Source organism: Acanthisitta chloris, unplaced genomic scaffold, assembly GCF_000695815.1.
Source record: "Acanthisitta chloris isolate BGI_N310 unplaced genomic scaffold, ASM69581v1 scaffold64, whole genome shotgun sequence".
In the NCBI taxonomy this organism is placed as follows: domain Eukaryota; kingdom Metazoa; phylum Chordata; class Aves; order Passeriformes; family Acanthisittidae; genus Acanthisitta; species Acanthisitta chloris.
Genome location: NW_008668543.1, coordinates 146,573 through 173,917, shown reverse-complemented (window position 1 = coordinate 173,917; position 27,345 = coordinate 146,573). Strand labels below are relative to the sequence as shown.

The 27,345-nt window shown below is 37.1% G+C and overlaps 1 protein-coding gene across 1 annotated transcript in view; it reads right to left on the bottom strand.

Moving 5' to 3' along the window:
* Nucleotides 1-4,538: 4,538 nt before the first annotated feature.
* The window catches only part of LOC103800539 (interleukin-1 receptor accessory protein-like 1), a gene marked incomplete at its 5' end in the record, with an annotated part of 41,541 nt that continues 18,734 nt past the window's right edge, over nt 4,539-27,345 (bottom strand). The window contains 3 exons of the mRNA XM_009072918.1: nt 4,539-4,594; nt 4,713-4,866; nt 6,490-6,676. Coding sequence (XP_009071166.1) covers nt 4,539-4,594; nt 4,713-4,866; nt 6,490-6,676 — 397 coding nt within the window. The remainder of the gene's footprint in view (nt 4,595-4,712; nt 4,867-6,489; nt 6,677-27,345) is intronic.

The following is a 27,345-nucleotide window of genomic DNA, read 5'->3' as shown; positions in this document are numbered from 1 at the left end:
AGCTACAAGCTGGAATAATCAGTGTATGGTTTGTGCTTTGCAAAGCAAGTAATTTCTAAGTCACATCTCAGAACAATATAGAAATTGATTCAAATCAATTAGACAATAAAATATTTTCATTGTGAGATATAGATCCTCCAAAAGGTTAGAGTTTCCATTAAGAGCAAGGAAAAAACCCCAAAACAAAACACAAAACAAACAAACCAACAAAAATAAAAAATGTGAGCTCTAAAATAGTTATTACCTTAAAGGTGTACCCAAGTTGGCATGGAGTGCATAAAATTTGAGCTAAGAAAGGCCAATTTTCTTCTTCATTCTTTAAAAGAAGGAAAAATCATCTTTTTCCATGGCTTAGGGTTTTTCACCAGCTATACTCAGATAAGCTGGATACCACCTATAAAGTGAGTTTGCTCTTTTTGAAAATGTGTGAATTCCCATCTTATTTTTCAAATTGAATACAAGATGAGAATATGAGCCATTCCACGTTTCACTATGAGGTGCACAGGTATGTAAGGTGTAAAACACTGAGGTTATCATAACTAGAATACATAACACCAATACTGAAAAGAATGTGTGTATATAATTATACCCATACTTAACAGCCTGTAATAGCAACTGTGGCTTCCCTATAGGGCACAGAAAAGATTCCAAAGTGCATTGTGTGGGAAAATAAAGGGGATTCTTAAGTCAGCAGTCTCCCACAGCTGCCCAGCAGGAGTGGTGGTGAGGGCAGTTTGCTGCCTCATCCCACCAAAGTCATTGCTGGCTCACCCTGCCTTCCTTGAAGTAATCCAGGAGCTGCTACTTAATTTACAGTATTGCAGTTTCTTATACATATGACCCTGTTCTTCCAACAAACTCTTGTGAAGATGTTCTACCTTCTACTCTAGTTTTCATGCATAATACTAGACAGAGAGCTTTCTACAAGTGTTTATAAGGTCAAGAGAGTTATTTCTATCCTTTCTCGTGCTGTCTGAAGACATCATATCTTTGCTTCCCCAATAATATTTATTTTATTCTTCCTTTTTAATGGAGAGACACACCCACATTTGCCTTAAAAGATCACCAGAAACTTCAGATTACTCCAAAAGTCACTGTACTTTCAGCATACTTACAGGACACATTCCTTATATGTAGTTGTATGCGTATGTCACGTGAGTATTACGTCTGCCTTAATACAATTCTGTGTTAGATCTATGGTGCCTATGACTTTAAAACTGGAGATTCAAACTTGTGTGTACTTAAAACAAAGAAAATATAAATTATTTGCATAGAGTAGCACAAAAGTCTGTGAGAGAAAGGTTTAGTATGTCTCCTGCACCAAAAAATTCAGCAACAGATCATTGTCAGGAGGTCTTAATAGTTTCTATTTTAATTTCATTTACAGAACACCTAAATTCTCATTTGCTTGAAAGACTGTTTACAATAAATACCTTCAAGTTGTTTCTACAAATGACTGCCTGGGCCCAAACTCAAGTTTCCAATGTGAAGGAAGGTTTTAATTAAAATTGGTCAGAGATAGGCTATGCACTGAAATTCTGCTGCTTTTCAAAATCCTAATTTTTATTCCTGTGAATGTGTAACTCTACTCTCTGCATATTCTTCCTGTTTGTCCTTGTTTCTGACAAGTAGAATGAAGGTCAGGATGCTGCTTTATCCCAATTCTTCTCTCTGTTTGAAACACTGAATGCTGCCCTGTCAATAACCTATGATTTCTTAGGAAAATATTTAACCATTTGATTTCTTCCATGGCAATGGTAATAATGAAGGCAGAGCTTCAGCTTCTAGAGAATACTACAAAAGTATATATATAACTTCTGGCTCGTGGATTTCATTCAGCAGAGGTGTGGAGGTTTTTTTCTGTTTCTAGAGGAAAGGTGGTATATACCAGGAAAGAAACGTACAAAATCCAAATCTTGTTTAAACACGTGCATGGAAACATGGCATACAGAAAATGGGAAAAAATTAATGACTGTTTTCTAATGACAGGTTTATGATGGTGGCACACTTGCCATTATCACATAAGGAAATGCTAATGAATGCAGAGAATGACTTTCCATAAATTCCAATTTGATAAACATGTTACAAGTTGATAAACACATTACAATTTCTCATATGTTTTGAAAAGTCTGATACAAATTGTTAATTCTTGTTCATATTTTTAATTTCTTTTATTATAACTAAAAAGTATGTTTGGTAGAGAAATTTCAAATGTCTTAGAACAAAAAATATAAGTCCTGGAGCTGATGAAGTTTGATGGAATATTTTCTCAGCAACAGTTCACACAAATGTCACAATTTTTTGATACTGCCTGGAGACACATTGTAGACTACGTCAGAAAGACACATTGTTCCTTATTTCAATTAATTATGTTTTCATTAACATAGCAAAGCAATCAGCTATCAATCTAATTCTTTACTTTTAATTTGATATCTGCAACATTTATTTCTCAGTTCCTAAATTAAAGTTTAATTAAAGTTTAATTCCTTTTCCATATCAAACAAACAGTCCATTCCACTCCCTCCATTTATTCCATATATTCATCAATGTATGTCCATGGCAACTCAACCTGCTTTTCAGGTCACAAAGAAAGCATGACAGGCACCTAAAGTGTGAACCTCTACCTATAAGCCATTAAATAGAAGTCTTATCAAGGCATCAATGCAGGTGTAATAAAAATTAGTGGTACTATGAGTAAATCTGTTGGTTTTGTTTAGTTGCATAATATTATAAAGATGATATGAAGACCTACAGTACTATGCAAGGAGTATACTAATTTTGAGGTTGTCCTTAAATTGGCTGGGGTTTGTAGAGGTGAAAATTGAATAATTCCTTCCATATGCATTCATTCATTTTTAGCACATCTAAATCAGCCAAGTCTCTTTCTGTCTTGTTAAACATTAAATACTGAACTCCTACCTACACTACAAGTGATGAATTATGGTTTTTTAAACTATTTCTACAAATAGTAACATGCATCTGGTTCCAATCTTTTTTTCTTCCTCTTTTCTGTCGGTCTGAGCCTGTTAAAATACTGCTGTGCAGTGGAGCACCAACCATAGGCATGGAAGGAAACACCCGAAGACTGGGGGAATATGTACTCTTCAAATCTATATATCATATATTGAAAAAGAAAACTGACAACCTCCTTCTGGTATAAATCAAATGCTCAAAGAATCTGTCTCTGCTTTCTTGATGTCGGAGTCAATCAAACAGAGGATATGGATGTTTACTGTGAGGTTAATCACTTGACAGCAATTGTCTGCCTGTACTGACCAAATAAATCAATTCCATACAACAACAACAAAGAGACCTTGGTCATTGAGCTTAAATAAATATGATTCATTACTTGAAATCTCCCAAAACAACATAAACAATGCTATTTCCAGACTTCTCTAATAAAAAAAAAATTACATACCATAATTCACTATAATATCTGATAATTTGGAAGGCAAATGAGACACATCAAAACAGAAAACTTTACACCATTAAAGGAAACCGTTGCAATTCAGCCTAACGACCAACATAAGTATGTTACTAGCTGTCAGTGTGCAATAGATTTATATACTGGATACTAAAAAGGAGCAAGAAAAGCCCACAGAATTCTCTATGACTTGCTTCTTGGTTTATTAAATTTTATTTATATTATTATTTATTATTTTGAAAGTGCAAGAATTTATACATGCAAGCATCTTTGCCAAGAACATGGATCTAGACCACTTTTAGTTTCCCAGAAAAATCCCAATCCTGCCTTTTTTAGGAAATACATTGTGGAACTACACAGCATTGCATAGATCATGATGTATCCACAGGCATCCTATAATTCCAAAGACCTTAGCTATATGTTCAACTATATGTTTTACATGTTTGTAAAACAGAGGTTATACACCTGGTGAGGAACTGCAAATTTAATAGACCATTCTTCATACTGTTCTGCCACTGTGAACATTACTATTACAGTATATATTTTGTTTTCCTCTATAATGGATTTTACAGATTGATATGGTAGTTTTAAATGCAGATTATATTTGATGCATTTTATTCAATTGCTGTTTGCTAAATTATAGCATTTATTTATGTTACATAATTACTCTGAGGAACTTGATACTTCAAAATGTTTTTTGAAGTCAAGACTAAATGGATTAAAAAATTATTCAGACTAGTGGAAAATAGGTTAATTGGTAACCACAGCACTTGATGACAGAGATAAAGAAGTTCTTGAACTATAAACTATGTAAAGCAGGGAGAGAATACCAGAGGAAGAATGCTACCATCCCTCAGTCATGTGTTGCTCAAGCACCTCTCAGCCAGTTGCAATGGTCTCACTGGGATAGAGCTACTCCTATTTAGTTGTTCCTACAGCTATTTTTGTGTCCCAAGGCATTTAATCACATGAAGCATAACGGACTTAATGACCTTATTTTCTATTATAGTTCATGGTTGCTGATTTACCTGTTCTTTGACCACATTTTCCAGTCAAAACAAAAAGACTGACCATAAGCTTTCGAAACAGACCAAAACTCAGACTCACCAAGGTGTTAGAAGTACCACTGTGAAGTACTCAGGACAGATTCAATGTATCGACCTTTCATATCTAGGCACACAGCATAATGTTGTGCAAACGATTTAATGACTCAGATGTGCTCATTTCAAATCACACTAATCAGTGGGAATTTTTCTACATATAAGAGATAGCAAGAGCTTGTAATTACCTGTAACAGTTAATTCCGTAGTTCTTCTGACAACAAAGAATCCATATTTTAACTCACAAGTGTAATTTCCAATGTCATCCTCTCTTACTTCCCGAATGACAAGAGTGTCCTTTTTAAACACAATACTTGATCTCCATGTCTTTGTCTTGCATTCCTGTTTAAAGATAATATAACACTTCAGTGACTGTGTTCTTACACATAAATCTGACCACTGTTGACAATGCTGCTCAAAGACAAGATGGCTAAGCAAGAGTCTGGGGTAGCTATAAACATTGCATGCACTAAATATCTAAAAATAAAATTCATTTAGGTGTTGATTAGAAAGAAAAAAGACGATAAAATTTTATCAGCTGATTTAATATTTGTGCCTCTGGCAAGAAAAAGGAGTTGATTCCTTTGGTAGTTTTCTTCTGACATTACTTCGCTGAGGAGTTTCTATTGAATTTACTTATTTACCATCACACTTATGTCTGTGATCTATGACTTTTATATGACCAACATCTACAGGCTGCATGGGAGAATTATTTTATTCTTTTTAGTTCATCTTTTTAAAAATTCTAATTAAAAAATATAGAGAAACAGAAGTTGATGTGAATGAGGAAAAATAAGAATGCTGTATATCTCTTTCTATAAACATCTGAGAATCAAAGCTCTCTGAATTTAGAACAGGTGAGGTGTTAATCTACAAAAATATTGTATTACAAATACCAAATCCAAGATAAGAATAAGCAAATAATTGGTTACATTACTCCTATCTTAGATATGCTGTCAGTTATTTTGGCCAGTATATTTCTAGGTCACAATTTTTTACTTATTAGATAGCATAGTCTTGTGTACCATATTTAAAAGAATTTATCTTATCTGGTAAAATATGCTGTGTGGAGACTTCATAGCACCTTTTCAATATCTGAAGGAGCCTACAAGAGGACCCAGAGAGGGACTCTCTGTTAGTAACTGCAATGATAGGGTGGTGAGACATTGGAACAGGTTGTCCAGGAAAGTAGTAGATGCCCCAACCCTGGCAGTGTTCAAAACCAGTTTGGATGAGGCCTTGATCATCCTGGTCTAGTGGTGAAGTGTCCCTGCCCATGGCAGGGGGTTTGTGAATAGATGATCTGTAAGGTCCACTCCAACCCCTAAAATTATACGACTCTGTGAAATTATTTCACTTCAAAAAATAATTAAAATGCACATAAGTACATACTTAAACTAGGACTTCCTATATACACATCTGTAGAGGTCTGTGCAGACAAAATACACAGGGCATAAATTTCAGATTTACTGAACAGTTTGCGGTTCATAAATGGGGAACTGAACTACTGAGTACATGTGAATAGTAACAATTGCAGAACTCAAGCTACTGTTCATGGAAATTCTAGTGCACTGCCCACAGGCAGCACTATTAGCAAGAATTAGGCTCTTAGTAATGATCTAGAAATCAGTACACAATATTGAAGTTATTGATAACAACAGTGAACTTATATTTGCAAGTATAGGCTTAAATATATAAGTAGCAACCAAAGTTTTAGTAGTCTTTGCTGAATTTTATGCTGCAAAATGAAGCCATTCATTCAGGTAATAGCATGCATAGTTATAAAGTTTACCAAAGGAAACATTTGAATTTCTCTCTTGGTTCCTTCTTTTCTCTCCTTGATTCTGTTGCCTGTTCTTAACAGATTTTAAAACAATCCAAGTTTCTTAACACATTTAGATCATGAAAATCATAAGAACATTGAATAACATATTGTTGAAGGTATAAATCTCTTGCATTCCTTACCTTATACCACAGAATTTCAGGCTCCCTAAATGGAAGTAAAAAATCCTCAATTTCAGGGCATGAGATTTCCTTGCTTTTGCTAAGTTCAGCTTTTTCAAAATATTTCATCTTTGAATTGTAGCAGAGTCCAGTGTCATTTTCACCCACCGTCAGCGAAATGGACACTTTCATACAGTAAGTTGAGTTTCTGTAATGCAATAAAAAGAAAAGTCTAATATGTAAAAAAAATAAATGCCATATGCATTAGAAGAAAGTTAGAAAATGTAAAAAAAATAAATGCCATATGCATGGCATTGTTTTTCATTCAAACAAAAGTTAGAATATCAGACATTGCATTTTGTGCATCTTTTATAGCTGTTCACCATCATTTTACTTATTTCTTACCACTAATTACAATATTTAGGTGGTGTTGGCTTGGCTTACTCTATGACTAAATGTTTCTCTCTCCCTTTGATCAAAATCCTTGTAACATTAGTGCCCTTACTGTGTATTTGAGAACAATTTTCCCCAAAATAAGTAAAGAATAAAAGTTCCATGTATTTACCAGTGAACCCAGATAACTTGTTTGTTCACAGACACCATAATAGCACCTCTTAGGGGTGAAGAGATCATGTCGTAGTACCACAGGAAAATGCCAAACTGGAACTTGAGCACCACACCAAGAGTCACCTATTCATCATCTCTGAGTATTTATTAAAATGAAACTGGTAGCCTTTTTGCAGCCTTTACTTACAGTGAGTCCTTGTGACCCTTTCAATTATAGAATGAAGCAACTTTCTAGAGAAAATGTGACCCGGAAAAGGAAGCTCTATAAGTAACTAACCAATTAGAGAATAGTCTTAGAAATTTAAATTCTGGAACAGAATGACCCTTAGCTATTCAGCTCATTCATGGACTTGTAAGGAAAACAAACACAAAATTATTTCCTTACAATGAAGCTGTAAGTATAATTTATTATCCCACTGAAGAACCTGGTTGCTAAAAGCAAATAAAGTTCTTTAAATTTCTATGCAAAGCAAAGAAGGAAGCCACTGAATATGGATCACTCTTGCTACTTTTAAGGTATTAAAAAGCTGATCATCATTATTACCTTTACTTGCAAATTAAAAGAATCCATTTTTAAAGACTTTTTAAGGCAGTTTTTCATTAATGTGCCTTATGTTATTCGTCCATCACCTAGCACATTGGAATATTTATTTATTCATTCATTTATTTATCCTTCCTGTGGCTCAAAAACATCATAAAAAGTCATCCAAAACAATTTTTACAAATTGGCAAAATTCATTTATTTTGTTCTTGAAAGACCTTTTCCTTGGAAGGTCATAAAGGTCTGAGGTTCAAGAGTACACTAACTAGATGAGAGGATGCTGTTATTGGATGACTGGGAGCAAGATATAGGGAGGCATTTGGTTATAAAATTTTCACATTTAAATATTCTCTTTTATTCCTTCATGTGTGTTTGAGCATTAAGTTTTATACATGTTACTGAACCTCATAATTAAAAAATTTCTAGTAGGACCTGGCAGGGAAAAAAAACCAAATAGAGGACACTTAAATGTCCTCCCATTCTCTGAGGCAGCAAGGTAGGTAAGAGTGTCATACATGGATCCTTCAGCATTCAGAGTTTATTGTGCAAAAATTATGGTTTAATGTTTTGATGTACTGAAGAACTCTGTTACACAACAGTGACAATGTCAATAGCCAGAGCTAGAATTCCTTCTGAGCCACATCCAAGTTTCCATTGCAACAGTAGATCCTTTCCCAGATGCAACAAAAATTTCCTGCTCCATAAGAAGACTAGCATTTTGGAAATCTCAGAATGTTTAAACTAATTTTTTGAAGAAGATGTTTCTAAACTGTCAGATACAAGATACTGAAAAATTTTGGGTGGATTCTTTGTCAGCTGATTTCCCTAACAGAAAGTATAACCTAAAGAACCTAAAGTTCCAGATGGCCCACAGTGACACAGACTTTCTTATTCTGACTGCAAATACTAACTGCATTGTCAATCTGACTCATCTTATACTTTCAAGGCTGTTGAGATGAAACAAAACTCAAAAAGACTGGTACAGAACTCAGAGCAACACAGAGTACAAGCAAAGGAAACCAAGCTAATGGGCTCACAGAACAGAATGAGAAAGAAAATTAAAATTTCCCCAGGTGGGAATGAAAAAGAAGAAGAAGAAATATGAGATGAATTTGCTGATTACAGCTAGAGCACAAAGGATAAAGTATATGCAAAAATTCTCAGGCAGCAGAAAAAGTAACAGGCAGCAGAGCCCTCTGGCAAGTATGCATATACTGTAGAAGGTAAAAAACTTTCATGCGTTAGAAAATTTTCCATGTGACTCTTATTAGATGTACCAGATAAAAAGCACACAAATGAATAACAAAAGAAATCCCTACATCATGATTTAAAGGATTTTTAATAACTTGTATTACTTAAACTAACTGTACTTTAACTCACTTATCACATGATAGTTTCAGGGGGTTTCTTCTGTTTGTTTGTTTGCCTTTTTTTTTCTGAACACGGTAATAATAAGTGACAAGTTAGTCAAGGATCATCGAGTCCAACCCTACCATCATTACTAGACTGTGGCACTAAGTGCCACATCCAGTCTCATCTTGAAAACCTCCAGGGATGGTGAATCCACCACCTCCCTGGGCAGCACATTCCAATGCCTGATCACTCTCTCTGTAAAAAATCTCTTGCTAATATCCAACCTAACCCTCCCCTGGCAGAGCTTGAGTCTGTGCCCTCTTGTCCTGCTGCTGGTTGCCTGGGAGAAGAGACCAACCCCCACCTGACTCCAACCTCCTGTCAGGGAGTTGCAGAGGGTGATAAGGTCCCCCCTGAGCCTCCTCTTCTCCAGGCTGAACCCCCCCAGCTCCCTCAGCCTCTCCTCATGGCACTTGTGCTCCAGTCCCTTCACCAGCCTCGTTGCTCTTCTCTGGACCTGCCCCAGCACCTCAGTATCCTTCCTGACCTGAGGGCCCAAAACTGTACAGGATTCAAGGTGTGGCCTCACCAGCTCATCTCTCCAGCCTATCCAGGCCCCTCTGCAGAGCCCTCCTGCCTTCCAGCAGATCCACACTCCCCCCCAACTTTGTGTCATCTGCAAACTTGCTAATGGTGCATTCAATCCCCTCATCCAACTCATCAGCAAAGATATTAAAGAGCACTGGGCCCAGCACTGACCCCTGGGGAACACCACTAGTGACCGGCGCCAAATGGATGTGGCACCGCTCGCACCACTCTCTGGGCCATCCAACCAGTTCTTCACCCAGCAGAGAGTGCCCCTGCCCAAGCCATAGGTAACTGGGGGGGTTACCTTACCCTCAATCCCCTCATCCAACTCATCAGCAAAGATATTAAAGAGCACTGGGCCCAGCACTGACCCCTGGGGAACACCACTAGTGACCGGCGCCAAATGGATGTGGCACCGCTCGCACCACTCTCTGGGCCATCCAACCAGTTCTTCACCCAGCAGAGAGTGCCCCTGCCCAAGCCATAGGTAACTGGGGGGGTTACCTTACCCTACCCATAAGGGTAACTGGGGAGGTGATGGGGGTCAGGAGGGGATTCTTTTACCTCTTCCATCAGGGACTTGTTTCCCCTCACCTGCCAAACTTGCTAATGGTGCATTCAATCCCCTCATCCAACTCATCAGCAAAGATATTAAAGAGCACTGGGCCCAGCACTGACCCCTGGGGAACACCACTAGTGACCGGCGCCAAATGGATGTGGCACCGCTCGCACCACTCTCTGGGCCATCCAACCAGTTCTTCACCCAGCAGAGAGTGCCCCTGCCCAAGCCATAGGTAACTGGGGGGGTTACCTTACCCATAAGGGTAACTGGGGAGGTGATGGGGGTCAGGAGGGGATTCTTTTACCTCTTCCATCAGGGACTTGTTTCCATTCCCCTCACCTGCTTGGTTTGCTCCCTCTGCCTGAGGGCAGGAGCAGCAGGGCTTCACCAATCCCATGACTCAGCCAGTCTGTTCCCCTTTCACTCCCCCTAATGCTTCTTAACCTCTCTACTTCTTCCTTGAGCTCTGCCCTCAGGCACAGCAAATCATTCACCTGCTCACCTGGTACACAGGTGTGCCTCACACTGTCCTCTGAAACTAGTGCCAGACCCAGGCACCCTGTGCAGCAGTGACCTGAGCAGCTGAGTCCTTCATGGAGAGTTCTGTCTGGCTTACAACATTGCTCCTGGCAGAGGCAGCAACAGCTTTTGCTTGCATAGATACCATTGCTGGGTCTAGCTGAGTTGTGAGGAAAAAAAAACAAAGAAAGAAAGAAAAAAAAACCAAAAAAAGGCAGCAGGGAGCACAGTCCCACCCCAGATCAGCTGTGTGAGCCTCCCTTGGGCAGCTGAGCTCACTCCCAATTAATTGCTCCCTAATCTGCCCAATCACAACGGTTCACAAGTGTAAAATTAGCTAGAACCTTTTCCTATATAGAAGTGCAGGTTTTTAATTTCCTTGTTTGATTCAGTAAGTTTTGAAGCACTAAAATAATGAGATCTAAACTGTACAAAAAACAGGAAGCAAGAAGCTGTTTGGGGGATTTTATTTAAGACAAAAATCCATTTAAATCAAATTTATCTTGAAAGGAAGTTAAATTAGCAGGTAACTTGTCTGAGAAAAAAGGAGGGGGAAGAAGAGGTGACACAAAGGGGAAAACAGACAGGAGAACACACACAGACCAAGAATAACTTCTCTGAACTTTAGCACTGGCAATATTGGCATCTACATTTAAAGAAATTACTGAGAGAACTAAGCACTTAAAGCATGATTTCTTTATAAAATATGTCTCTTGAATGAGCCAGATGGGTTACTCATATGATACTCTACTTCTTTTTCCTGAAAGAAACCAACTGAACTGCAGTGCAATAACAATACCCACAAATGTAGCAAGACCCACTAACAATGATTTTCACTTAAGACAGCAGACTTCAGTCTTTGAACTCCTCTGCACATCCTTTATTTCTTCTTTGTTTTCAAGGGGTGCAACATTTGTAGTACATGAACTGTCACAACACTGAATTTTTGCAGGGTATATTAAACATGACTACTCTGGAAGCTAACTGGAAACAGAGTAGACATGTTCTTTCAGTGTACACCATGACAGGAATTCATTTTTTAATCTTTCAGCAGCATTACTAGAAAAATTGCAAGCTTTGCATTAATAGAGATCAGTTGTTTGTACTGAGTTATGTTATGGTATTATATTATTTACCATGGTAAACAAACTTGAGAGCAAACAGGAAGCCAAAAAATATCTTTTATGTTTCTCTTCATCATACCAGCTGAGTTGGGAAAGTAACCTTATTTCCAACTCCTCCTGCACTGGCCATTAAAAAAAAAAAAAGTCTGGGAAACCTCTTTTCTTAGCATTTTTATTTGACATTTTTAAAAGTGAACTTGGCCACCGATGTCAATATTCACTTTCTATAAATAGTCCATCTCATTTCTGGGGAAAACTTTTGTTGACTTAATTAGTTTTTTAAAGCCACAATTTTGTCCTTTTTCAGCCCAAGTAACTTCTGTTAGAGTTATTTGGATGCCTGAAAGCTGGAGAGAAAAGCACTAATTCAAGAGAGAAACAAAAGCACGTTATTGATAATCTACCCATGTTCTCAGCCAGTAGCTCCAAAGGTCCTTTGTGAGCTTTAAAACTTTTGCACAAAAATTTTTAAAGTGACTACATAGCAGCAGGGTTGTTTGAGGACACGCCTGAGGCCTTGGGCCACATGGTGAGGGAGGAAGGCCAGTGTACCATACTGCAGCCAGAATTGCTGTCATGCAGTGAGGTCCCCTCGGTGTCAGGATCTGATGACCCCAGCAATCTGTGGCTTCTGGACCATTTGTTCAGGTCAGCAGTCCACAAACTTTATATTCAAGGTTCACTTTTGTTGGGTTTGCCTTTTATTTGCTTCTTGTGGTGGCTTTTCCCCCCAAACTCTGGAATGGCTGGCTCCACACTCCCTGGCTCTGCTAGCTGAAATCACAGATTGCCTTTTCCACAAAGTTTCCAGAGCCAACAGAGCTGCAAGTGCTGGGGCAGTGCTTCAGGCATGAGGAAGAGAGAAGAAAAGCGGAGGGAGATGGACAGAAGCCGGCTGGAATTTTCCTCTGTGCCTTAGAAATTATCTCCTGCTTCCATACCCTGGGGGGCCAACCCAGTTTGGAAACTGCTTTTGACCTCAATTGAATTACATAAGCCCTGATTTCTTCCCTCAAGGGTCAACTAATTATGTGTATGATAGTATGAAATAACCCACTGCACATGAGCCTCCAGGACTATTTGAATATCAATACTCTGCAAGCTACTTGTTTTAATAGGTTTGAATTAGTCACACCAGAAAATATTGTTTGGATTTAATGCCCACTTCCATCCTTGGAAGCCAAAACCTTCACATTTTATCTTTTTCTGACACAAGGAGTACATGTTGCCATCCTGAGTTTCCCCTTTTCTCCAATCCTGACAAGAGAGTATGTCAAAGTACTAAGTCTAACTGCATTAGAATAACACTTTCCTTGTGTTAGAGGGAGCTATTGACTGATGTGAAAGGCCTTTTATTGATGTTCTGAACAACAAAACTGAAATAAAAATCAGCCTTTAGAAAGGGAATTTAATTTTCTCTTCCTTATAATGCTTTAAAGCTTCTTTTGTGAATAAACTAGAAAAATATATGTATCAATTATTGCCTTTTCTGTATGATCTCTGTCTTTTTTTAAAGTCTAAGTGAAACTTATTCCTTTATGAGGGCTAGAATCAATCTGATATTGATTTCCACATTTTAATAAAACATCACTTTCTTAGTACAAAATACTTGAATAAAATTATGACAATAATCTTAATTAAGAACTTGCACTGGCAATTACATGGAAGGCAAAATTACATAAAAATAACTAATTTCCCCATCAAACATATTCTTAAAAATTAAAGCTTCCCTTCAGATAAATTCAAAGAAAAAAATCCTTGTTATTACAGTAGAGGAATACAGAAATATTACTATAATGTATCTCTGTAGTCCTACAGTATATGAATATAAATCTAAATAAATTCTATTTGAAGTTAAAGCTTTCTTATAGATATGTTTAAAAGGAATGTCTCATATTGGTACAATATATATTACAATATTCTATGTGTCTATAGATACATACATATAAATCAGTCATATAGGTATATTAGGGACTCTGAATAAGTGTAAAACTAATCAGAGAGATTCAAGAAAATTACCATATAAAGATGCTGAAACCATATTCATACTATACCTGTATGTTATTCACCATGAGTAAAGCTCAATTTTAAAAACAACTTTCTATTAAAACATTTGCTATGGGAACTCCTCCAGAGAACGGCACTTAGATATGGATTGCAGGTAAAAATGTTAGAGGTGGTTGAAAATGATAGGAATCAATCAGAAAAAGCATTGTACTGCACAGGGTATATAGGGTGAGTAAAATGCAAATTACCACTAGTCTGAATTTAAGAGTACATTTAATATTTTAGTGCTACTTACAAATTAAGTGCTAAATTAGCTGCTCATCTCAGTAAGGCTTCCCAGGATCATTAGTGAAGAACTTTTGGGCCAGTGAGTCATAAAGTGCTAAAATGGAGATATATCAGAATGATACTACATGTTTTTTACTGCAGCAGATCAATGTATATTCCCAAAAGAGGCAGAAGTATGAAGAGCTGTGCAAGTGCACCCTTACAGCTGAAAATCCCTTTAGCTTTCTGCAAACTGCATTAGGGAGATAATACCTTAGCTTTCTGCAAACTGCATTAGGGAGATAATGCAGTTATGAAATGCATCTAGGTATACCACCTCCTCATAATTCAGGATACGATGGCATTTGGTTTTTCTTGGGAATCAATGATCATGAAGAAGAGGAATTTTTATAACTAACTTAGTGCCATATGCTAGAATAGCAGAAATGCATTATTATTGCTTCTTTGGAAAACCACAAGACAATAGAGTTTTATTATTCCTTCCATTTCTTTGATTTGTAGAATCACAGGATCACAAAAAAGCTTGAGTTTGGAAGGGAACTCCGGATGTTATCTGGTCCAACTCCCTGCTCAAGCAGGGCCACCTAGATCTGCTTACAGTACTAAAACTGAAAACATTATTGAAAACAAAGATGCTGCTGAATGGCTTCTCCCTTGTTCCCTCTCTTTGCTTGATGAACTTACACAAGTGTAACCTACAGTTCTCAGCTAAGGACAGATCCTGTCATTCAGTCTCAAATGCTAAGTCAGAGTCTTCTGTTCAGCTGTTGAGCAGCTTCATAAAGAACATCCCTTGAAGGCATCTGTCTTGTGTGAGAACAATTGGATATTTATCTCTTGCTAAATCTGCATGAGTGTGGTCTTTTCTGAATAGAGATTTCATGTTCTACTACTAGTTACTCATCAAAGGTAGATATGGGCAGCAATATTCAACAATTAGGACATTTATTATAGATATTAGAAGAATGACATTTGCACATGAATAAGATTCCCTTGAAAATCTCTCCATATCTACCCAGTAAAAGTGGGAATACCTGAAAAGCATCACATTTATTAGGTTACTGCTTTAAGGCTGTTTCCTAGTGTACTGTTGCTACTTTTCCAGATTCAGAAAAATTCTCTAATGGGAATTCATTATAAATCTGAATAAAAAGTTAAGAATTCCCATACATATGACTCTTACATTTGTTTAAAAGAAAAAAACCAGGTTTTGTACACTTAGTTTACACCTACTTTCCTAAGAGGAAACAGCAATCCAGAAATCACAGTGTTCTTTACCAGAGAAGGTAGTATGACATCTCACAGAAGAATATAAGAGCATTGCTGTGTGCAGATTGAACTTGAATTCAAAAGAAAGTAGCAAGTTTCCACAGAAAAGTCAGGTTTTGGCAAAGTCTAATCTGCTACCAAAGCAGAACTTTAGAAATGTGCAAGAATTTGATGAAATTTATACAACTGAAAACATCAGAGTAAGTCCTAAATTCCCAAACAAGAAATCTGCATGCTGAAAAGGCAGCAGGATTTGAAGAAACAGATCAATAAACAAATAAATATGATACAATTTGGATTTGTCCTTCATCCAAGGAACATAACGTACAAGGGAAACTTATCTATTAACTATTTTTGGCTGTGTTCATATGAACAGCTTTACCACAAAGTAGTTTCCAAAATTGCCTCAGTGTGATCTGTATCAACACAATAAATATTTTTAGTTCACTCTAATTTTAAGCTTTAAAATGTGATCCTGATCCACTTCAGGCTGTAGCTGAAGATCAAAGTCATGGAAGCTCATGCAACAGCAACCAGTATTCATGTTGGGTTCATATCAAGAGCATCCCTGAAGACAGACACAGACGAGCAAGGACTTCCACCTACCCCAGCTACCTACTCTGCCCAGCATTGAAAGTGTTAGCTCTCCAGCCTCCAGAGCTTCTTTCAAGTCTGCATGTCTGTCCCTAAATGTACTAAAAAACATATTTATATCTGTACATTTAAAGGAAATCGTAGAAAAATAATCAGCTTTACAGAGAAGAAAACAGAGTTCAATGAGCCATTTTAGGTAAATGCTATTCAAGGATCCCTTGGAACTATTTTCTTGACAGCCAGAAGGGCACATTTTTTTGTTGTTGTAAGGCTTTCAAAGCATGAGTTGTGATTACATGCTAAAAAAATATTATTTCCCTTCTTCTGCAGCATCTCCAAATAAATTAATTCTTGTTTTCCTCATCTTTTTGACATAATGTAAAAAACAACAGTGATGCACCTTCACTCCTCTTAATGCCATCTTTCCAGCACCAGTGGCCCAGCCCAGGCAGAACATGATACACTTGAAAATTCAGCAGAGCCTCAAGTTTCAAGTATATGAAACCATACTATTTTTTGTCTCATATTATTATCAACTATCAAGGCAAACAACGCTGACATGAAAAATGAAAAAGTTACAGAGGCTTCAGCTGCCCAAACAGAGTATGTAAAGCACAGGATATAAGGCACAGGCAGGTGCCAGACACCATAGCTATGTATTTTCAGTTCTTGATTTAGTTTTCTGGCTTGCTGCTACCTCTCATCCTCAGAAGCATGAATCATCCAGAATATCCAGACACAAAAATCCAAAGTCATGTGAACAGTGGCAATATGAATGTATGAAAACATTTCTGCACAGACAACTTTGAATAATTTCATCTAATTCAAGCATGCCTGTGTAAGCTATTTTCATTTGACAAAAATGAGGTTTGCTTTACAGATTTTAATTCATATCTCAAACATAAAAGGTAAACTGGACAAGTTTAAGCACATTTCAGATAATTGAAAGTCACTTCTTTTTCACTTGGACCAAGAGTCAGCTTTTATGTGACAGTGTCTTTGTACAACATATTTCAGCACAGATGTAAGAGGGACAATAGCAGAGACTTCTCTCTCACATACTGTTTCTTGGTGATGGTCTCACAGAAAAGTCCACTTCATTTGTCAGAAAATGCAGAATTTCCACATTAGCTTGTCTGGCTGCTTCCTCCTGTAGCAGGGGACAGCTTCCAGTTGGGCTGGTGCTGCCAACTCAGTCATCTGCTCTTCTTTGTGACCTAGCTTCACCCCCAAATTCCCCACTATCTAAATATAGAAATAGCTATATAACACAGCTTAGTTCAGTTTACAAATACACTATGTCTCAAAACCCTGCCATCAGTTTTAAAATTGATAGAGAATGAATGAATATCTAACCCCCTTCTGAACAGAAAATTTAACCTATATTGTCATTTAGGTACCATATTTTCTGGTTTATTTTTTTTTCTGCAATCAATTTCAATCACATTTTTTTATTCATATCAGGAAAGCACAAAGAGAACCTGTGAATTCCTGTATTGATTAAACACTTTGTCACATTTTCATGGATGAATGAATATCTATTTGCAAGTATTTTAATATTCAGAACAATTTGGATTAAATAACTATTTTCTTGACATTTGTTCAGAAATATGACTTCTGCTCACATTCTTGATGTCTTTGTTAAAGGCAGCTTAATCCAGTAACCAGATAGATGAGGAGATGTTGCAGGACATGCACCAGGTGCATCCAGCAGCCAGGCAAAGCATGTCCCCATAGGTGGACATGTACACACACAAACACACTGCCACTCACTTAGACAGACACTTACACAGATGCACTGTGCTTGTGGAAACAATGAACTGCAGTTCCTCCCCTCCAGCTGATCAAGCTGAAGTCAGCTAGTGGAATACATATATACACAAGCACACTACTGGGTACCTCTATCAACTGGCCTTAGACTCTCAACCCAGGATCTAGCCCCAGGTCCACTGCTCTTCCCAGCTGGCACTGCCATGTGAGGTTCACAGTCCCCACCAGCTGCTGAAGCTCAGACACCTTATCCTGCTCACCAGCCAGGACAGCTTGAAGTTGACTAGTATGTACCAACATCTGCTTAGTGTAGACAACACAGCTACATTGAAAATTGAAATACCCATTAATGACAAGCTGGGACAAACTCTAGGGCTCAGACATCAGCCTATTTACACTGGACAGACTTTTATCTCCTTTTATCCCTTTGCCTTTTACACTCCATCTATTTCCCACACTTGTTCTCAATATATATTAGTCTCTTTCCCACACAGAGTCTTTCCTCTAAACATCCTAAAATAATATTCATGTATCCCCAGAAACACTTCAAAAGATCATGCAGTAATTATTTTTGCATAAACAAAAAATGCTTTTCCTCCCTGCATGCCATAGTTAAGTCCCATACACTCTTCCACCTGAAGGCCTTTATAGGAGGAAGCATCTCCAGATGATTTCTCTGGGTGCTTTTCCACTTACAGAACACAGAATCACAGAATAATCAGAGTTGGAAGGGATCCTTGAGGATTATGTGGTCCAGCTCCTGGCCCTGCATAGGACAATCCTGGTAATCACACCATATGCCTGAGAGTGTTGTCCAAACACCTCTGGAACTCTGTCAGGGTTCGTGATGTGACAACTTGCCTGGGGAACATGTTCCAGTGCCTGACCACCCTCTGGGTGAAGAATCATTTTCTAATATCCAGCCTAAACTTCCCCTGATGCCACTTCTGACCATTCCCTCGGGTCCTGCCACTGTTTGCCAGAGAGAAGAGGTTAGTGCCTGCCCCTACACTTCCTTTTGTGAGGACATCCTTAAGTCCTAATTATTTGCAAAGCATTTATTTCTTTTGTGGCCAAGAAAATAACAGAAATATTTATCTTCTAAGCTAACCAGTTTTGGAGCTACTACAAACAAATAAAATGTAACATATTAGAAAAAGTGCCAGATAAAATTGCAGGATAGCATAATTATAAATGTCAAAAACTGAGGAGAGAGTGAAAGCACGTAAAAATAAGAAAATTCTGTTTCTTTCTGAGTCACTTAGGAGTTATTTGTTTTTTAACAGGGCTTGTTATGGGAAATATTCCATTGTAATTATGGATCAACTACTATGGGGCTCCTACTCCATAATACTGATGTTTTCTGTATAATTTCTCTTTCACTCCTTTTTTTCTTTTTTAGGAGAAAAAACCTCATAAATATTTCAATTTCCAATTTCTAAAACATAAAGTGCAACAATGAAATGATGGGATCTTGAATAAGACCACAAATTGTAGTCTACCAAAGAAAGTATGCAAGGAAAAGGTTTTGTTGAACTACACAAGGCACTGACACAACATAAATATTCTGAGGAACATGATTTTGAAGTCCTCATATTATATTCTGCTTCCTACTTCTGCCAGTTGTTATTTATGAGAGACTCTTACTAACTGTTGAGAACAACAGCAGAAGCCTCACAGTCTTTAATCTAGAGAGGTAGAGTTTTCTTTTTCACATGTACTTATTGGTGTTACTGACAAGAATCTAATTACTGGCATTGTAAAATATGTTAACAACAGAATATTTGGCCCTTGGGAATTTCTTTGCACCTTCTTTAAGGATCCACATAAAATTACCAACTTTTTCCATTATGGTACGAAATCATTTTTAAAGCAACCAATTTTTGAACCTCAGTCATTACAAAATACCAATGGCCATAGTACAGCTGTCAGTCAAATGCATAGATATATTGCATCTTGAAATGTTTATTGCTTCAGAAATGAAGGGTGTGTTATGAAAGGTGGAACAATAAACAGAAGTTTTCTTCATTTTATGTATGTTTGAATCAGGAAACGAATAAGTTCATTTCTCACAACAGCCAAAGTAACTGAAACATGGGAGTTTTACGTAGAAGGCCAGAACTCAAAAATATGTTCAAAGATATTGCAGTATAAAAATAAGCATCAATTTTAATCTATGATAGCTCTGATAAACATCATTATTACCCCAGAGCCTTCTAGCATGACAGCAACATGGTCTATTATTCTGAAAATAAAATAGTTATAAAACCAAAGTTGTTTTCACACAATAAAAAACACTCATAGGAAAACAGTAAAAGAAAAGCTTTCCCAGTTTCATATATGCTTTTTAGTTCTTCAGCTATTTTGCAGTGTGTGCTAATGATATTACTCTTTCACAGTAAACATGGGAACTGCAACAAAACCCCATAATAAACCAACACCAAACTGCATCTACAGGTACTATTAGCACATGAATCTTATTTGTGACAGCAAGACAGAGGTTCTGTAGAAATAGAATATTTCAATGTTCCTTATTCCTGCAGCTTCTCATTTCAGACTACCAAGCTCTAAACCAAACTACTAAAATGACTTAATTCCATGAATTGTGGGGTTTGGAAGTTATTTCTTCAGAATATCATCATACACAATTATTCAAACAAGATATGTGTTTGACAGGAAAGCCATATCCCATGGTTATATTTCATTTAGAAATAATTAAGGCTATCTCAGCTGTCAGAATTTATAACCTAGTCCAAGAAAGCTCTTGAATTTCAGGGAACTACTCATTCTTTTTAGATTTCTTGCAAGCTATCATTTCCAGAGAAACAATTGAACATAGAAAAGTAAGGCTGGTTTGGGTAGATTTTACTTATATGAGCAGATTTTTCCAATTTTTGTGCAAGCTAATGCAGCTTCATATCAGGAATTATGAATCTCCCTGCAGAGAACAGAATTGAATTTTTTTGTGTGGAGGGAAAAGCTGTGTAATGGAGTTCTGTTCCTATATCAGCTCAGTGACAGCACATCATTGCTTTGTGACTGAAGGCTGTGCTGAACACTTGGCAGAACTGGCCTTGTTCTGTTGACAAAGCAGAATTTTGCCACAAACTGCTGAATTGCCTAACCAGAGGAGGGATAGGCTGTCTGTTCTGTCACACAGGTTGCTGTAGGACAGCTCCCTACTGTACTTCCCTGCACAGCTAGACTCATGGCTTAAGTACAAGTATCATCTGTGGTGGTTTCAGAGAGCAAGATAGCCTGTGAAATTCAGAAGAAATGAAAGTCCCTATAGTGGCATGCAGCATATGCACATTTATATCGAGATATTCAATGTTTTAAAACTAGGGTAATTTTTACAAATTTGTTTATAAAAGCATTGTCTTGATTACACCTTTAATGCAAAAAGTAGGAAGGCCCTGACTTAAATGATTATTATATACCTTTAGCTCAACCTTTCTGCCTACTTACATTCTGACTAGAGTTATTAGTTATGTGATTGCACTTTATTTTTCGCTGCGAACTTAGTTCAGTTACATGCCCAGTAAAGACTACTGTTTCCCAGTGCTTAACATTTCAAACTATGAAACATACCTTTCAATATGGTCTCTAAAAACAAACTATTTCAGGGCAGATAAAAAAGTCACGTTATTCTCCAGAATGTCCCCAGGGCTACTGGGGTCCTCAAATTAAAATACAGGCATGGATAGATCTGGTATAGCAAGTGCAGCTCAAAAGAGAAGAGAGTTGTTATATAAACCCTACATCCTCTCTCCCCACCCAAAAAATCCATGAATAAGATTGTTCTGTGGGGAAAGTGCCAGATCTGACTGCAGCACCACTAAAATATCATTCTTTTATCACTTGCCCTCATTTCAGTTTTAATAAGCTCTCTTGGCTCTCTTATCTTTTTATGTTCACTCCGCAGCAATTAAACAGGAATGCAAATGTCATAGCCATTTTTATAACAGTATCTTATAAAACTGCAATAAAGACAGCAAATTATATATTTGTTAAATGATCTATCATCTTTTTGTCAACAAAAAGAAGAAGATAATATGAAGATAGTTCATTTATATGTACCATATGTGTGTTTGCATGTTGTATAAACACAGGAAGATTATTAGTTACAATTCTAGCACAACTTCCAAGGAAGCATTAGACTTTGAAAGCTCAAATCAGTTAAATCAGGCAGGAAGAGTTTATGAATATTCAGTCTGGATTTCAAAACAGCTGCTCTATTTGACCATCAAAAAATTACCACTTTTCTTATTCACTATATACAAACATCCAGTAAAGTGAGATTGTGTTCCCTCAAATATCTCATAACTACTTTAATTCAAATGTGTTTTCATACAGCCAGCTTCCCTCTTTAAATGGAAGCCTCATCATGAAAAGAAAAAATCCCCAACAAAACCCAAGAATATTCAGATTTATTTTTCTCTGTTTCTTTGGAACCAATCTAGCAATCCAATCAAGTAATAGAGAGTATAGCACACAAAATAATTCAGTAATCATCCATCTTGAACAATGAACAACATTCTGTCACAGTGATGACAGCTGATCGCTACCACCAGTAGAAAAAAATCTCATCCAAAGTACAAGGGTTATGCTCGACCACTAGACGTATAGAACCCCATCTGTCTCCAGCTCAGATATTTGCCTGTGACCTCAACCAACGGCAGCCAAGTGTTTCACACTCGGTAATACATTTACCTCATCATCTGTGAAGTATAAAAGTGTTATTTTGCAGAGGAGGAACTGAAACGGAAAGACTCCTTACAAACAGTCCCCACTCCTTACAAACTGTAATATGACTAAATATCACAAAAATAATTTAAATCCAAGACTGAATATTTACCCTCCAAAATCAACTCAATTTCTAAATTAATGTGTTACAGGATGAAAGAGCCAGAAAGAACATATGAAAGAAAAAGCTACATTCCTATTTTATTTGCAAAATAGAACCATAGAATCATACATCCCTGGGACTGTACTACTTGTCCTGCACTGGTTCGGTCTTTACACAAACTATTCATAACCATATGTAAAGATAGGGTGGGAACATCAGGAAAACATCAGGAGTGAAATCAAGATGCAGGCAGACTAAATAGCAGGGACTAAGATTGCAGACACTAAGCATGGTGAAAAAGGAAGAGGAAAAAGTTCTCTAGCTTGTGGACTAGAGACTGTTTGTTGGCAGAGCTACATCCCATGGGGGACCTGTGCTAGAGCAATTTCTTCCTGAAGGAATATACTCTGTGGAAAGTACACATCTGGAGTAAGTCTTGAAGAACTGCAGCCCACAGAAGGACCCAAATTGGATCAGCTTGTGAAGGACTGTATCCCATGGAAGGAGCCCAACACTGGGGTAAAAAAGTGAAGAGAAAAAAGTGGCAGAGATGAGCTTCTGTGAAGTGATGACAACCTCTGTTCCCTTGTTCCCTATCCCCTTGTGCCACACTGGGTTGGCAGGAAGGAGTTGAGAAAGAAGGAATGAAGCTGAGCCTGTGGAAGAGACCCAGGGAAACTGTTCTGTTTTGGTTTTGTTTCTCACAATCCTACACTATGTTTTAAAACCGGCAATAAATTAAATAGTTTTTCCCATGAAGGCAAGTGATCGCCCTGTCTTTATCTTGACCCACAAGCTTTTCCATCTTATTTTTCCCCCTATCCTGTTGAGAGAGGCAAGTGAGAGAGCAGCTGGGTGGGCATACGGCAGCCAGCCAAGTTTAACACACCACAAGGGCAAATCGTTAACTTCCTACTGCATAGAAAGTAATTTTGAGTCCCAAAGGTATGAGAAAAAAATTTGGCTTTAATTTTAACTGCTGCTTAATTCTCTTATGATATTTTATTAGTTATATTATCCTCCTCGGCAATACCCTCATACATTAAAAAATGACTTTGTTTTAGATAGGCTATTCTATATTGTAATCTTCAAAAAGATAGATTCATTGGACATGAACTGCATGATTTTCTGAAGAGTTACAGAATGAACATAAAGGTGACATGGTAGGCAGAAGCATTACTTGTTTAAGTATTGCTTTTGGAGACCAGACGAGAACATCACTTTGATGTACAGTACCTATTTTTTTTAAAAAACTAAAAGGCAGAAAAAGACCATAAATTGTAGCATGATTGAAAAACTGTCTTTAAAAAGACCAGAATAAAACTGCACTGCAAAAGAAGTTGTTTGAATCAAATAGGAGGGTCATCATATGATAAGAAAGAACTATAAAAGGACTATACCTACGTCTGGCCACTTTTCTAAATTTGAAGTAATTTATTTTGTCTATTAATATTTAAATGTGTATTTGCTGTTTTCTCTTTATCTTGACTATGATTGACATTTTCATTTTGTCGTCTTTTTTTTTACAATCAATGCTGCATCAATAGCAAAAAACTTCTTGAATGTCGTCTTGATATGCCATATAATGTGATGAACAGAAAAATAAATGCAGAATCACACAAGTTTTCAATAGTCCTTCTCAAATGCTTTCCAAAACACTCTTAGCACCAGCTCAAAGACTCTGTGCCTTGAGGTAGAGGAATAGCTGTAGGTACAGAACCACATCTCCAGTATGCATCAGCATGCAATTAAAAATGTGGGGTTTTGATAGAATATTTGGTGGTTTTCAAAATGACTTTCAACCTTCATTTCTGTAAATATAATAATAATAACAACAAGATCAGCAATAAACATCTAAAAGGCACAAATATAATTCTAATCAATGCATCATCCAAAATAAATCACTCCAAAAAACATAGAGCAATCCTCCTTAGCCATACTTTGATGTTGGTATTCAAACACATTGCGTCTCTCTGTGAAACTTTCATTTAATCTTATCTTCTAATTAACACACAGGAGTAACTGAAAAGAAGGCCAAGCAGCATTACTCTACAGCAGAACTAGCACAGAACAGTTACTGCTTCAGGTCCCAGGAGGTAGCAGTGTTATGTTGCATACAAACAATCTGTTCTGCTCCCTAGGGAAAAAGACTGATGGGGACACAGCATTCTTTATTTCTAAAAGTTTGAACCAAGGGTTTGGATGCTTTCATTGTCTAGCCAAATGAAGCAACTTGAATAAAGCTGCTATTTACTAACCAGGCTGGCTTTTATGATCTCCTTAATAGGTCACAATTAGTCACTCAAAGGTAGAGGCATGTTTACAACAGAGCATAGATTTTACAAATCTATCCCCTACTTCTCTTTTTTAAGCCCATTATTGTGAATTCCTTTATACTGAAAATAAACAGAAATCCCACATTTTTCCTGTAGTTCAGGTCTTAGAATTGTAACATATTATTTGTATTCTAGCAGTGTCAAATTCTCCAGTCAAAATGAATGCTCTTCTAGTTTACAAGTTGTGTATAAACACTCCAGAAGAAAGCCCATGACTGAAAATCTTATGTAAGAAAAGACCTTTCATAAAGAGGAAGAAGAGTGTTTAAGGCACAAAGCTAACAGTCTTTTTCACTTCTTTTAGAAAATGTGATTATTTTTTTCCTAAAATTGAAAAAATAAGTAAGGGCAAGTGTGTTTAGACTGTACTGCTGAGAGTTAGATCACAAAAAAAAATAAAACCAAAGCCCTGAACTTTTAAAGTATTTGCAACTGTTTGTATCTGGAGGAGAAGCAGAACACAGGCAGGGCATGCAGAAAGGCTGGCAGGAGGAAAGGCCCAGAGGAAGCCCAGCTCTGAGATGAGTGATCTCTGAAGCATCACAGAAAAGGATTAAGGTCACTTTGTTCCTGGTCTAAAGTTGGTTGCAATGAACAGGAATTTTCCATGGAGTTGAGCAGGGCTGTTTTTTCTTAAGTTTCTTTCCTGCCTGAGGAGGAAGAAAAGGTAGAATAAATTCTTTAAGGCAGTCAGCTTGCAACCATGTGTCTTCACAAGGGCTTAATTAGACTTCAGGTCTCCTCAGGTCACTCTGCAAGAGCTGATACTGGAAACAGGAGTATGAAATCTCCTGAGTCATCTCTGTGCAACATGCCCTGGAAATGCCATAACACTGGTGTGTGGTGCTGCTCTGAGCACAGACTCCTACCCTCAAACACTGCACAGAGGAGGCAGCACTGCCTCCTGCAAACAGGACCTAGCATTGCTGCTTGAGGCTATTTCTCAGGCAGCATTTCTGAAGCTGTCAATATCCCAAAGTGCAAAAACCTTGTTACAACTGGTACAGGGATAGGGAATTGGATTTTTAAGGGAACTATTTATCTAACACAAGTAGTCAGAATGAGCTGGTGTATAGTATCCTCATTTCCAGCAGCAGTTTTTTCTGAAGAGCTGAGGACAGAAAAAGAAAACCCTTAAAAACTATTAAATTAGTTTATAAAATAAATCCTTTAAAAGTTGCTGCAGAGCATAAAGATCCATATGGCACTTACATATTTCAAGTAAATAGCAACATGATAAGTTGCAACATGGGGTGGACAGTGTGCTCCAGAAACAGTCCGTGAAATATGTGTTTGTCTGGAGGTTTGAGTTAAAATTAAGCCAATATCTCATGAGACACAGGTTAAAGAGGGATTTACAGTTCCAAATAGTATATTTATAAAATGGGAAAAAGAATACAAAAAAGGTGTGGCAAAGATGTGCTAAGATAGCACTCCTCTGTGGAATATGTTTTAAAATATCTCCCTCTAACACATTAGTGAAAATGCTGTGACCATACAGTTTCTTGTTTTCAGAGAAATGGAATAAAATAGCTTTGAAAGCAGAAAGAAAAAACTCACTTTGAGAATTATTGCCTGTGTCAGCAGCTGTTGCTCTAATTTTTTACATATGGTGCCAAGAGAAAGTATACTTCTTCAGACATATTATAGTACTGTGCATCATTGGGTAATTTTGATAGTCAGATATTTATTTCTTGAATTCTCTTCAGAAGAGCACATACACCAAAGCTGAGCAGAATTAAAAGTTACTTAAAACAGACAAAGTTAACAGAGTAAAGACTGCTGCCAGTATAAAACCCCACCTCAAAAAATAGTAGTTGTCTACACAGACACAAAATCTTACAGGACATACTACAATAAAATAACCTGAGTGACTGCAGGCAGATCATCTTCCAAGGAAAATCTAGGAGTAAAAAGAAAACTATTTTTCCATGAGGAAAAAAATATTTTGAGGAAAACTAAGTAGTTCTATTAATTAAAAACAACACCCCAGCCTGATTTGCCAGTAGTCCACTCAAGTATGCCTTAGTTACCTGTGTAAAGACCTTTCCTATGATTTGCAGTGGAAGGCACCTCTGTAGGGAAGGTGGATAAATTCATTAACCTGGGATTAGAGCATTAACCAGGAACATGAAGCTCAGTCATGGAACTACTCAGATATGAATACGCATATAATACAATTTAATTTGATGTTTTGCATAAAGAAGGAAACTGACATGTTATAAGCATAAAAATGAAATTAATGTCCATAGGTAATTTATACAGACTATGTTAAATTCAGTAAAACAATGAGTAACCATTTGAGAAGTGAAGGATTTGAATAAGCTTATGCAGGATGAGTTAAGAATAAGGTTTATTTGACCTTTCCAAAACATTTCCACAAGTACACATTTTCCAATGTTAAAACTACAACAGATGATCTATGAAATAAATACCATTTTGAACCATGAGAACCATATTCCACTCCCAAAAAGAAACCACATCCAGAGAGTGCCTATAAATCAAAATCT